At 45.5% G+C, this 13,295-nt stretch overlaps 1 protein-coding gene across 6 annotated transcripts in view; it reads left to right on the forward strand.

Moving 5' to 3' along the window:
- Nucleotides 1-402: 402 nt before the first annotated feature.
- The window catches only part of ASRGL1 (asparaginase and isoaspartyl peptidase 1), a 40,661-nt gene continuing 27,768 nt past the window's right edge, over nucleotides 403-13,295 (forward strand). The window contains exons 1-4 of one of the 6 annotated variants that reach the window (XM_083177243.1): nucleotides 403-557; nucleotides 3,654-3,692; nucleotides 9,727-9,918; nucleotides 13,114-13,256. In XM_083177243.1, the coding sequence (XP_083033369.1) occupies nucleotides 9,732-9,918; nucleotides 13,114-13,256 (330 nt within the window). In that variant the 5' untranslated portion in view covers nucleotides 403-557; nucleotides 3,654-3,692; nucleotides 9,727-9,731. The other 5 variants (XM_083177241.1, XM_083177242.1, XM_083177246.1 and 2 more) reach the window with 5 other exon arrangements.

Here is a 13,295-nt window from a genome sequence, read left to right on the forward strand (position 1 = left end):
TCCTTGGCTAAACCGGCCACCCTAGCAGCCAGGCTGTCAGTGGTCTGGGACAGTGTTGCTCTCGCCTGCTCCCGGGCCTGCTTTAATGTGACGATGGTGTGGCCGGAGTGTGTGCCGGCAATGTAGCAGGTGACGCAGATGCAGCTCTTGTCCCCCTGGCAGTAGTACTCCAGCAGCTTGCCGTGCTCGCTGCACTTCCTCTCCGCCACAGGTTGCCCGGGCTCCAGCATGACGTGGCCCTTCTTGCTGCTGTGCCTCTCCAGGTGCTGCTGGCAAAGGGACACCTCGCAGGTCAGGCAGTCTTTCACCGCCATGTTGGGGACGCCCAGGCAGTAGCTGCAGGGAACCTCACGGGGCTCGGGGCTCTGCTGCAGCGCATTATAGCTCTCCACAATGCTGCCAAGCTGCAGGTTCCTCTGCAGGCCCGGGTAGTCATCATACACCGCCTGGCACATAGGGCAGGAGTACGTTCTATCCTGCCCCTTCTGGAAGTCGAGCGCCTTGGTAATGCAGGATCTGCAGAAGCAGTGGCCGCAGCCCAGGGAGACCGGGTCCTGGTAGGTGGCCAAGCAGACGGGGCAGGTCAGATCCTCGGCAAGGGCCCGTTTAGCCATATTGCCAGGGAGTCACTTTCGTTCCCCGCTCAGCGCTTATAGCACACAGTGCACGCCCGGCACAGCCGTCTACAGGAGCAAAGTTTGTGTTTGTTACCCGTCCAGGCCCGCCCAACCTAGGGGGTGTTACATTCATTAGAAGAGGGAGCAGCCAGGGCCAGCGGGCCGGGCACTAGAGAACCAACTCATGCGCAGGGTGACGTCTCACTTCCGGGTTCTTATCTATGCGTCCCTAGTGACAGCACCACCTGTTTTTGTAGGCAGTCACATTGTTGTTCCGTCATCCAGGGCTCACTGCAAATGGCCGTCGGCGTCGCTACCTGACGTAGCTTGGACTCGGAGGTGAGGATGCGCTGCGGCGGTCACCTGACCACGATACAGTACTATAATAGTACTACCGGTAGGAGCGTGAGACTAGACTAGTGCTTACACTGTGTGGGCACTGGCAGGAGGAGACAGTCAGATCCAAAGGTCCCCGGCGGGTGTTGCTGCTGCCCTGCGCCCTTCAGTGAGTACTATAGCACCATGCAGCCCGCTGTGCACGTTTTGTTCCTACGATCTCTATCGGGTTGAGAATAATTTGATTTTCTGATTTAATAAACTACAAAAATGGAATTGAAAAAAAAATTGCTATAGTTCAGAAAATGTTTTAATCAAATATATCTCCCATTTTCTGATACTGCTGAATTGAGTGCAATACAGGCTCATCCCAAATAACGGTCAGATGTGGGCAGGGTAACCGACTAGTTGAATGCAACACTTTGCTGTAATCATCAGTCCGACTCCCACCACTACCCGTTGCCCTGTCCAGCAAACTGACGTTTTAACGGCCCATATATTATTAATCACATATTTATTGCAATCTATTGGCTGCTTGTGTGCTGCAACCGAAGCAGCCCATAGAGACCTGGGTGTGACTAGTTCCCCATTGGACCTGGGGAGGAGATGGGGTGGGGATAGGCGGAGCAAGGTTGGAACAAGGGACCCAAACGGACCCCCGTGGGCTCGCTTCACTCACCTTGCTCCGGGCACGGTTGCTCGATTCAATCGCCACCTGGTTACTAAAGGCAATCAGTGGTGGTATGGATAGTGAAGGAGCAAGCCCTCCGTGCCCGAAGAGTGGTGAGCGTCCATTTGGGCTCCTTGTTCTGACCTTTGCTCCCCCTTTCACTGTCCTCTATCCTCCTTAGGTCCTTATGGCGAAGGGGAACTAGGCACATACTGGAGGGAGGCTACAAGTTCCAATGAGGCTGCCTTGGGTGATTGGCAGGTCGGACTTTCAATAGGAACTCACTGCCAGTCACAGTAAAGCCAGTTCAGTCTCACAGACTGCATCTGGCTTCATATAGGCAGAGCACAGTAGCAAATTTTACCTGGGGGGCAGCAGTCCTGCAGCCAGGGCAGCCGAGAGAGGGGGGGAGCAGGTACAAATTACCCGGGCCCAGGCTTGCTGGGGGGGCCCCGCAGGGGCCCTGGTCCGACCCCTCCATCCCTCCCGGGTAGCAACAGCAGCACACACTTCTATAGCATGTGCTCTGCTGACAGCAGGCTCAGCATGAGTGTCTCGCTAACAGCGTGAGAGGTCATGCTGAGCCTGCAGTCAGCACAGCACATGCTGTAGGTGTGTGCTGCTGCTGAGATTACAGTTTTTAGAGTTTTCTTTCACCCTCCTTTAAACATTTTGGGGGCGTGGCCTAAGTGCGGTAGGTGCCCACACCTACCACACTTAGGCCACGCCTCAAAATTTTTACCAGGGCCCAGCATTCCTCTCGGCTGCCCTGCCTGCAGCCCATAGGTAAAAACCGCCACTGCTGGTAGCTGCAGGGGTTATTCTCCAGAATGTTTTGCATTCCAAATATTAGTAAATTTGGAAGCATTGCATGCCACATAGAAACCTATGAAGGTGGGAATGGAGGGATCATAGTAGGTATTGGAGATATCTGCCAATGTCACTCCCACATATATTCCGGGAATCCTTAATATTTGTGATTAACCCTCTATTTATGCTCCCTTCTATCCCAGCTGTGTCACCCCAGTTTATCTGCCCCTTTCCTTTAGAATGTAAGCTCTAACGAGCAGGGCCCTCTCTCCTCATGTGCTTTTCTAAGACCATATCTCTGCACTTAAATAATTGTTATAATTACACCAGTGTCCACTTCTGCAACTGTCTTCTTTTTTTTTTTTTTACCATGTACAAGTAATTTGCATTTGTACTGTAAATCCCTTCTTGTTTTGTTCTTTTGCTCATCCACGTATTGTGAGGTGCCGTGGAACCCTTGTGGCGCCATATAAATAAACAATATAAGAAATTCCTTAAAACAGTTTTCTGGGAAAAAGTTGCATATATAGGGGCACTGTCTCCAAAGGTTTGGGTCGGCGCATGCGCATTGGTCCAAAGTGTTCCGCAGCTGCGAGCGCCTTTGGCGAAGTTTCTCTTCACTGATGCGCGCACTGCCTGAGTGACAGGCTGGGGGCGTGTGCTGAGGTCCACCTAGTGTTTCATAGGCGTGCCCACAAAAACGGCGGGTACGCCAATGGAAACACTGGGTGAACTCCAGCAAACGCAGGTGTGGCCCTACCTGCTTGGGGCCGGTGGATGACCTCACACGACGTCAGTGCCTGCTCCGAATTCATCAGAAAGCATCCATATGAAAGGTAAGTCTAGGCTTACTTTTCATAAGGAACAGAGGAAAAATCATTTGATGGTGAATATACGCAGCCTAGCAAGCAGGTGTGAATTACCCCCATAGAGTGATAAATGGGCCCCTTTAGTTAGTAACACAAAATTGGTGAGGGGTTATGGCTGACAGGAGAAATGGACTGGTAAGTCTTCTCACATCAAGGTCTCTGCAGGTTTTGGGACCTGTGTGTCTGCTGATAGTGTAGAAGGACCAGTGCCTTTATAGCATTGTCAGGGGAGAAGCCACTGCAGTGTTTATCAGCCTGGGTTGAGCACCCTAGCGTGGCTACTGACTAATTTACTGCTGCATCGGTATTTTTATGTTACATTGATAAAGTTTTGTGTTATTATCCACTCAGATCCATTTTGCTGCTGACACTGCCAGTTGTTTTATAAAGGTGAGCATGACTCAGTACTTCATATGATATAAGTGCCCACACCTGGTCTTCACTACATTTTTTGTGTTTCAGTTAAGAACAGGGTTGGGGCACTGGATACATGGGGATGGTCTGGTATGAAATTCCGGCGGTCGAAATACCGACGCCGGAATCCCAACCGCCGCAATTCCGACAAGGGGGGGGGGGGCGTGGATCGCCGCCCATACCCCCCCCCCCCTTGCGGGCTCGCCCCGCAGCGGGCCTGGTGCCTTACTGCGCTCAGCACACTATTTTATTTACCCTCTACGGGTGTCGTGGAGGTCCCCATAGAGGGACAAAGTGCCGGCATTGCGGCGGTCAGGATTTTGGCGTCAGTGTTTTTACCGCCGGCATATTGACTGCATCCCCATGGGGATACATCCAGGCACAGAGCTGCTGGGAGCTGTGATGTGACTGCCTCCCTCCCAGCATGCAGGAAACCCTTGACTTGATAAGAGGTTATGAGGTGACTGGTGCATGGGAGATAGGCGTGGGGGGGATGCGGTTAATTTCCCGGCGGTCGGGATCCCGGCGGTCGGAATCCCGACACTGGAATCCCGACCGCGGAAATCCCGAAACTTTCTCCCTCCGTGGGTGTCCACGACACCCATAGAGGGAGAATAAAATAGCGTGCCGAGCGTAGCGAGGCACCGGGCCCGCTGCGTGGCGAGCGCAGCGAGCCCGCAAGGGGGGGCGATCCATGTCCCCCCCTTGTCGGGATTTCGGCGGTCGGGATTCCGGTGTCGGGATTCTGAACGCCGGGATCCCGACCGCCGGGAAATCGTATCGGACCCGGCGTGGGGATGGGTACTAGTGTACTATCACGGCGCCCATCGCAGACCATAAGGCATGCAATGATATACGATGCTACGCAATTGTCACGCGATGTTATACAATTTAAAATTGTATACCATTGTATATTGCATACAATGCCATACAATGCGATGCGATGTTAAATTGTATAAGCACCCTAATGGGGGCTTACAATGTTAAATGCACCCCCACTATGAACGTGAACCCGAAGCGTGGCGAGTGCAGCGAGGGGCGGCGGTACGCGTCCTCCGACCTTTTCATACCCCCACTATCCACGTTGGCGTGGAGTTGATTTTATATAGTGTGGCGAGCCACCGAGCCCGAAGCGTGGCGAGCGGACGCGCATTACTTCACAGGTATAACGCATCCTCTCGCCACACTATGTAAAGTCAGCTCCACGCCGACGTGGATAGTGGGGATATGAAAAGGTCGGAGGACACGTACCGCCGCCCCTCGCGGGCTTGCTGCGCTCGCCACGCTTCGGGTTCACGTTCATAGTGGGGGTGCATTTAACATTGTAAGCCCCCATTAGGGTGCTTATATAATTAAACATCGTATAGGGGGCTTATACAATTTTAAATCGCATCGCAGTGCATCGGGTGTATGCCATGCGATGTGATTAAAAGTTGTGCGACCAAATATCGTGGGCGCCGTGCTAGTACACAAGTACCTGGGGATGTGCCTGGGCCCCGTAGTGGCTGCACTCCCTGAAACTATGATAACTACACCGTTGCGGAGTCCTGTTTTTTGGAAGAAGGATGTGGATAGTTCATCGCCTCAGAAGACACATCCACACAATACAGTCACACAATAGCCTTACAACCTTCTACCATTCTGGCGCAACAACAGAACATTTTTATTTCATTGCTGCTCTTCCACAATTTGCACCTGGACTATGTAATCTTTCATATAAATACATTTTACTATGTATTTATTTTACATGACAATGTTCTGTTTATATCTACGGGGAATATGGTTCTGTCATTTTTATTAATGTGCACTTTAAGCATAGAGCTACTCACATAACTGCATTTTTCTACTTTTCTTTCTGGAAAATATTTCTGCAATGTTTATATTGGAATGATTACAGCATTATGAAATAAACATGCACACTGGATGCTGTATTTCTGATATTTTAGTTTATAGTTTACATTTTTGTGGGATGTACTTACCTGTTTATTGGCTTCAAAGGTTGAAGAGCGTGCACATACTTAATTCCTTGTGCGTTGCTTTAATAATGATTAAGCTGTCTGTTATATAACACAGGAATTTAGTTTTACAAGTGCATTGCCATTTCTTCCTGTCACTTAGGGCAAGATTCAAAGGGGCACCTTTAAAAAAAATAAAAAAGTCAAACTCTGGTGTCATCACATCCGGCCCTTGGTACTGTTAATTTTTTAGAATTCAACATGCTTTCAACACATTTGCCTGGGTTTTCCTCAACCCCTCCTGACCCATTCATCAGTCTAGTATACCAGTTGCTTTATTTTCTCAATATTTTGAGGATGTAGCTATTCTTTAAATTGTACATCTATTCAAACGTATGTAGGTGAAGTCCCCCAGATGGGAGTGTCCTATTGGGATCAATTCAATTGGCTGCAATGTTTCATAGTAGCCTTGTGTGTTATGTTTCTGTATGACATGTATGTAATGGTTAATGACAAAAAGTGCTAATTCTAAGGCCTACTGGGCTAATAGCGAATATTTTGTTTTTCCTTCCCTAATTATGTGTTGAGCATTATTTGAGCACATAGCCTGGTATACCCCTTTTCTCTGTATTCCTGTTTTGTTTGGAGTTTGCTAACTCCATTAAAGATCTGAACTACATAAGAAGCTGTTAATAAATAATTCCATAAAAGCATTTGATACCTTTTTAATGTGTCCACATTTTTCATTTCCATGTTCTTTTTAGGTGAAATCCAAGCAATTTTATCAAAGCTTCATATACAACAGTGACATACAGTAGTGTTCATTCTAGCACCCGCTATCTTTGAAAACTCACGCAGTTCCTCTTCCCTGCCTGGGGTGTCGCTGTCTGCTGTAGTGCTTCTAGCATAGTGTGGTCTGTATATCAGCACTGATATGCAAACCAGACCTGTGCTAGAAACACCACAGCAGACAGCGACACCCCAGACAGGGAAGAGGAACTGCATGGGTTTTCAAAGATAGTGGGTGCTAGAATGAACACTAGTGACAGGCATAATACACAAATACCTGATGTCCCCTTATCTCCTGATTGATTTGGGCATTAACTATAGCTACTCAGAGCAGGACCCTCTTCTTAAATTTCACTTACAGCTCTCTTCTGCTACTTACATCTAAGGGCATTATTCAATGCTCCCGATTCACCATTTTTTTTTCGGAGAATCGGGCTGATTTCATTCCTTGCGGTGAATCTTTTTCACTAAAAATCTGATTCACCCTATTCAATGCTGAAAGCTGGGGTCTTTGGGGTTTTCACTGTGATTCGCCGAGAGTGTTTTCAATGCTAGGATGGAGAACTGCTTTCATCATTATTATTATTTTCGCCATGATTCACAGTTTTGCATTCAACATCTTTTTAAGGTGAACTGGAATGTGATCTTTTAAAATAAAGGTGTATTTTTTTTTTTGGTGTCAAAAACTCAGTAATTTTATCCTGCGAAGGGGCATGCTGTTTGGATTCATGTGCCTGCAGCTCATGAACATATATATTTAATTTTTTTTACACAAGATGTCAGCAGGGGGAGCTGCTCATTAAATATTCTCTGCACACTGGTCCCTCTCATTACATAGGCACAAGCAGGACCAGCGCAGCGGCTCCCTCCACCGCGTCCCCTGCCAGCTCTCTCGGGGGCAGCTTCTGCTGCCTGTGTCCCCAGGACCCCTCCTTCTCCCCCACAGTGTCCGGCTCAGGTAGGGAGGCTTCCATCTCCCTGCCTTGCACCATCCCCCTGGCTCCCTGCGGCATTCGCTGGGGTGTGTGTGCGTTAAATCGCCTTCAGGGGCAACGAGCCCCTGCGGCATTGAATAGGGGGAGAGGGAGGGCTGGCAGCGAATGCTCCAGCCCTCCGGAACCCGGCGACTGTGCAGCGAATCCGAAACAGGATTCGCTGCACGGGGAGAAAAATGTCATTGAATACCTGCCTAAGCTGTAGTGAGTATTGTATTGCTGTGCTCTGCCGTTACCTGTACTCAATTTTTTTTATTTATTAAATGTAATGTTATATTATGTCTCCCTATAATGTTCTTCCGGACGCCGCAGGGAGCCGGAGGACAGTGGCAGGCAGGGAGATGGAAGTCTCCCTGCCTGCCCCAGAACGTATGTGGCAGCACAAGCCTCCCCCCCGGGAGAGCCAGCAGGGGACCAAATATGCAATGCTCCCGATCGTGCATATGTAATGATCGGGAACAGTCAATATATGAATATGTAATGAGCGGCTCTCTGCTCCCAGCCCCCTGCTGGCTGCTATGTGTAAAAAAAAAAATAAAAAAAAAAAAATAATATATATATATATATATATACGGTAGGGGGTTGATTGGCACTCTGGATGAAGGGGTGAAAACCACGGTGCCTTCCAAATAGAATTATATACTCAGACGGTATTTTTGCACCCATGGGTTTCTGAATCGATTTTTTTAGCAATTCCTGTCGGGGGATTTGTAATATTTCTTGTTTATTTTTAATGAGGTTCTTGTACTCATATCCCCGGGTGACGAATTTCATGATCATCTCGTCTAATGTTATGGCGAGAGCATCTTTGTCACTGGTGATGCGAGCCGCCCGTAGCATCTGAGACCGGGGCAAACCGCGCTTTAGGGCAGGTGGATGACAGCTGGAATTTAACAAGAAGGTGTTCCTGTCAGTCTCTTTTTGGTACACCTTGGTATGTATTTGGTTATCCTCGATCTGTATCAGTACATCCAAATAGTTGATGGTCTTTGTGTCCATCTGAAACGTGAATTTTATGGGGGTATCTTGTAGATTAATCTGGTTGATCACTTCCTGTAGGTCCTTGCTGGTGCCTTTCCAGAATATTATCAGATCGTCTATGTACCGTAAGCATTGAGTCACTTATGTCCCGACACGCTCATATACTCTTGGCATCTGCCTGCTGGCCGAACAGTCTCGAGTCCTCTTGCAGCCGTGCTGCTCCTGTGGATGTCCCACGGCGTGACAGATATATATATTGAGCATTTCGTCCCTTGGCTTATTTTAAACCTATCCTAACACTTATTTATGTTCACTGCTACTCTAACACGTACATCCGATTATGTCACTATTTGCTTGTTTCACAGATTGCTATAATGTTGCGTTTGGCACGGTAACACTTGATTTTTGGTTACACATAATCCTATTTACATCACCGTAGCGCCCGGCAATGAGAGGTGGCTATCGGGGACTGAAAGAAGGTAACACCCACGGGGCGTTCCTGGGTGACCAGCCTCCCGGAAGTCCTGACGGCGCACCATCGGAGCTACACGCTGCTTACAATTAGTCACGTATAAATTGTCTCATGGAGAGGTAAGATACTGTTTGTTTGTCACCGTCTGCACATGCTATTGTTGCTCTGCACCACATGACCTGATGAAAAGAACGTTTAGTTCTTGAAACGTCGTCATGGACACCATTGTAAATCATGCTGTAATATGCATTTTCTAATACAGATGTTTATCTAAAACCCAGCTGAGTGCCGCCTCCTATCTCATGCCCTGCATGCATAGTATGAGTGTCTGAGTATATATATATATATATATATATATATATATATATATATGTATATATGTATATGTGTGTGTGTGTTTTTTTTCAAATTAAATATAAATTCATGTGTTATATATAAGCACATGAATTAAAATAGCATGCCCCTTCACAGAATAAAATTCCTGTTTTTTTTACACCAAATGTAAAACAACAACATCAACTTTATTTTAAAAGTTCACTTTCCACATCTCCATGAAAAGATGGCGATTTGCTACACGGCGACAATCACTTAGAAGGGTGTGCTTTCCGTGCTGTACTAGCACGGATCACATTGCATTGCATTGCATGCGTTGTGCATGCAATGCGATGAAACTTATGTGCAAGCACATACTTTTTTTACTGTGCAATGAGGTGCCGCGGGAGCACGCACCTCAAAGCATGCATCGGAACAGCACGCATAGCAGCGTTAACCTGAGCTGTACAGTGATTCTAATTCTGTGTTGTGCATTGTGCCTCTAGTAATTATGAAACCAGTTATTGTTGTCCACGGTGGTGCTGGAGCAATCCGGAAGGAGAGAGCAGAAGGGCATAGTTCTGGAGTGAAGAGAGCGGCTTTACGCGGCTATGATATTCTTGAACAAGGAGGTGATGCAATGACTGCGGTAGAAGAAGCTGTGGTTGTGTTAGAAGATGATCCACATTTCAATGCAGGTAAATGGTTGCTGCCAAATGCTTACATAAAAAAAAAAATAATGAAAAAGAAGACCATGGAGGTTTGATTCCATGGGCCTTATTTTGGTTCATTCTTTCTGACAAAATCCTTCTTAGATGGACAAAACCATGTGCACTGCAGGGGGGGCAGATGTAACATGTGCAGAGAGAATTAGATTTGGGTGGGGTTTTACTTCAAAGTGAGATCTATATTGCAGTGTAAAAATAAAGCAGTCAGTATTTTCCCTGCACAGAAACAAAATTACTCACCCAAATCTAATTCTCTCTGCACATGTTACATCTGCCCCCCCTGCAGTGCACATGGTTTTGTCCATCTAAGAAGGATTTTGTCAGAAAGAATGAACCAAAATAAGGCCCCATGTCACATGGCACTGTCAACGATGTGTGCACTAGTTATTCTAGAGTTACTGTAGTATGTTCATTTAGCTCATATTTACTTAGATAATGTTCTATATTACATTAACTGAAAAACATAAAACATAAAAAACCTTCTATTTTGATAACATGAAATATCTTTTTTGCTACAGATGTGTCCTCACATACTATTGCTGCAGTTGTGCCAAGCATCCTTTTTTTTTTTTATGTGAATGTGCATTTGAATCGCATTACGATATGAAAAATTTGTGTCATAAGACTGCACTGATTTAATTTTTCGATGTGACAGGCCACTTCTCCTCCCTTATCGCTGCTTCATACATCTACCCCGCAGAATAAATGTAGTCTTTGTGTATTATATAGTTTTGAACAATTTATTATGTAATATAGATCATTACAATATACATAGTGAAATAACCTTGTTAATTTTTAAGGACAAAATACAAAAAAAATTTTTTAAGAAAAGATAATAAGTGAGCCTGAACAAAGGCGAATAGAAAATTGAGGTGTTAGAGAATCAGATATTTTTAATAGTAATAATTATAATACACTAGTACCGCTGGACCATAAATATAAAATAAAGTAAAAAAGAAAATCTAACTTCATATAAATATACTGTATATCTAAACAGCATCTCACTATTCTTAGTATTAACAAAGTGAAAACCGACATTATAGAGATGGTATGGCAGTCTGTCAGCTAGTATTTTGTTTAAATTAATTAGTTAATATCAAAGCTTGAATTTCAGTTTTTAGTGCAGCAGTTTAGTGAGGCAATTGCGGCTTTTAGCTCACAGAGCTCAACATTAGTAATTTTCTTGAAGAATTAGGAGGCACGTACATTTACCTCCTTTTGGATATATTCCTGGCCAGGCAATGCATAATGGACTGAATAGGACTGTTTGCTTGCTTGTTTGGTAAAAACAGGACTGAAAAATGCTATTCATATATTCCAGTTCATATATATTCCACGTCATTTATGCAATGCCTGGTTTCCAGGAAAAAAAAAACTGTGATGTAGAATTTCATCTGCAGATACGGTCGCTGCCTGTGCATCGTATTTGGGGTCAGATGCACTAAGCTTCAAAAGTGACAATATGGAGAGTGATAGCCAGCCAGCCAATCGGCTCCTACCTGCCATGTCACAGACTGTGTTTGAAAAATGTCAGACAGGAGTTGATTGGATGGTTGTTTATCACTCTCCATTTTATCACTTTTGAAGCTTAGTGCATCTGGCCCTTGAGCTATTTTGCAAGTAAGAAGCATTTTGTTGTCTCTACCTTATTTAGTGTTTCTAAGTATGAAGGCGTATCCTTCATCCTTTTGAGTGTTTGTGCATTAAAAATTTGTGTTTAACCACTTCAGTGGTATGCCCGGAAATTTTCCAGGCTTAGCTGTCAAATTTTTGGGCATAACACTAATCTAGAATAGGTGCGCGCACCCACCACCTCTAGAGCCCCCCTCCTGTCGGCCCACCCCATCCGCTTGTGCACCGGAGCTCCCCTGCCGCCATTCTCCATTACAGCAGTGATGTAGGCGGTAGCCTCGGGGATGTTTGGGGGGATTCAGAGTTCAGGCGCCCGAGTCCTCCCGTGCCACCGCGAACATGCCCGAGCCTGCCGCCTGTGTAGTCAATGATGAATGAGTGGTGGCTGGGGCATTGGAGGCAGGGGAGGTGAGGGGGATGGCCTACCTATGATCTGTGGTGGGTTTTGCTGGGGCAGGACAACCCTGCCCCCAGTAGGTTTGTCCTGCCCCAGCAAAACCTACCACTCAAGGGGTTAAAGGATGAAAAAAAAAATCTGGTGGACAGATAGTTTACGTTTATTTTTTAGTTTAAGGATTTTTGAAAAAGAGGCTGGCAAGCCTTTGAACAAACGATGACTCGGTTGGTTAAGGATGTGATGCGTTAGGCCTATGTGGTGATGAATGTTCCATCCAGTCATTGGTGCCTCATAAACATCTAGGGGCCACTGTTGAGCAGTTGTTCAGAGCAGTGACTTGGTTGCTCGTTTACACCTTCACTAAATTTTATAGGTTTGATATGTTCGCATTTCGGGATGCTAGATTTGGGTGTAAAGTGGTCTGAATAGCTTTGTTTTCCCACCCTCTAGGAATGCTTTGGGGTGTCCCCCAGTAGAGAAAAATAACACATTTTTACTCCCCATAAAAGCCCATTCTCCTATTCCACAGGGGATTTAATGCCCTTGCTTTGCTCTCCTTATTTGGTGGTTGTGTGTTTTGCCATAAGGACTTCTCACACTAGCATGCTCCATCTTTTCTTTTAAACATCTTTTAGTGTTTCAGCACCAGGCTCCATATTCCACACACTTAACCCAGCATCTCACATGTAGGGGGAAATTTACTAAAGGAAATTTGTAAAAAAAAATAGGTGTATTTGTATCCAGAAATACACTTATTTTTGACATTTACTATCCTGAAAATACGGCAATTCGTATTTGTATTGATAGCACATCAATATGAATACGAATTGCAGTATTTTCAGGATAGTAAATGTCAAAAATAAGTGTATTTCTGGATACAAATACACCTATTTTTTTTTACAAATTTCCTTTAGTAAATTTCCCCCGTAATGTCAGAAAGGGATAGCTTTTATTTAACCGTTTTGGACCAGATTCAGTAAAGCAAAAAAAAATAAAAAATAATTAATTTTGTCTCTGGAATAAACTATGTTGCTATGCATGGGCAGCATAATGGTGCTCTAGATTTTTATATGAGTGATAGTGGATATATGAAAATTCAGGCTTTTGTGTATTAACCTTACAATTTGTTTCCTTAGGGTATGGGTCAGTTTTGAATGAAGAGGGTGAAGTTGAGATGGATGCTATTATTATGGATGGCAGGGATTTAACCTCAGGAGCTGTCTCTGCAGTCAAATGTATTGCTAACCCAATAAAACTTGCCCGTCTTGTAATGGAAAAGGTATTTCAATTAAAATATTTAAGTGATATGTGCTGTGTC

Source organism: Crinia signifera, chromosome 3 (assembly GCF_055691185.1).
Source record: "Crinia signifera chromosome 3, ASM5569118v1, whole genome shotgun sequence".
NCBI classification, from domain to species: Eukaryota; Metazoa; Chordata; class Amphibia; order Anura; family Myobatrachidae; genus Crinia; species Crinia signifera.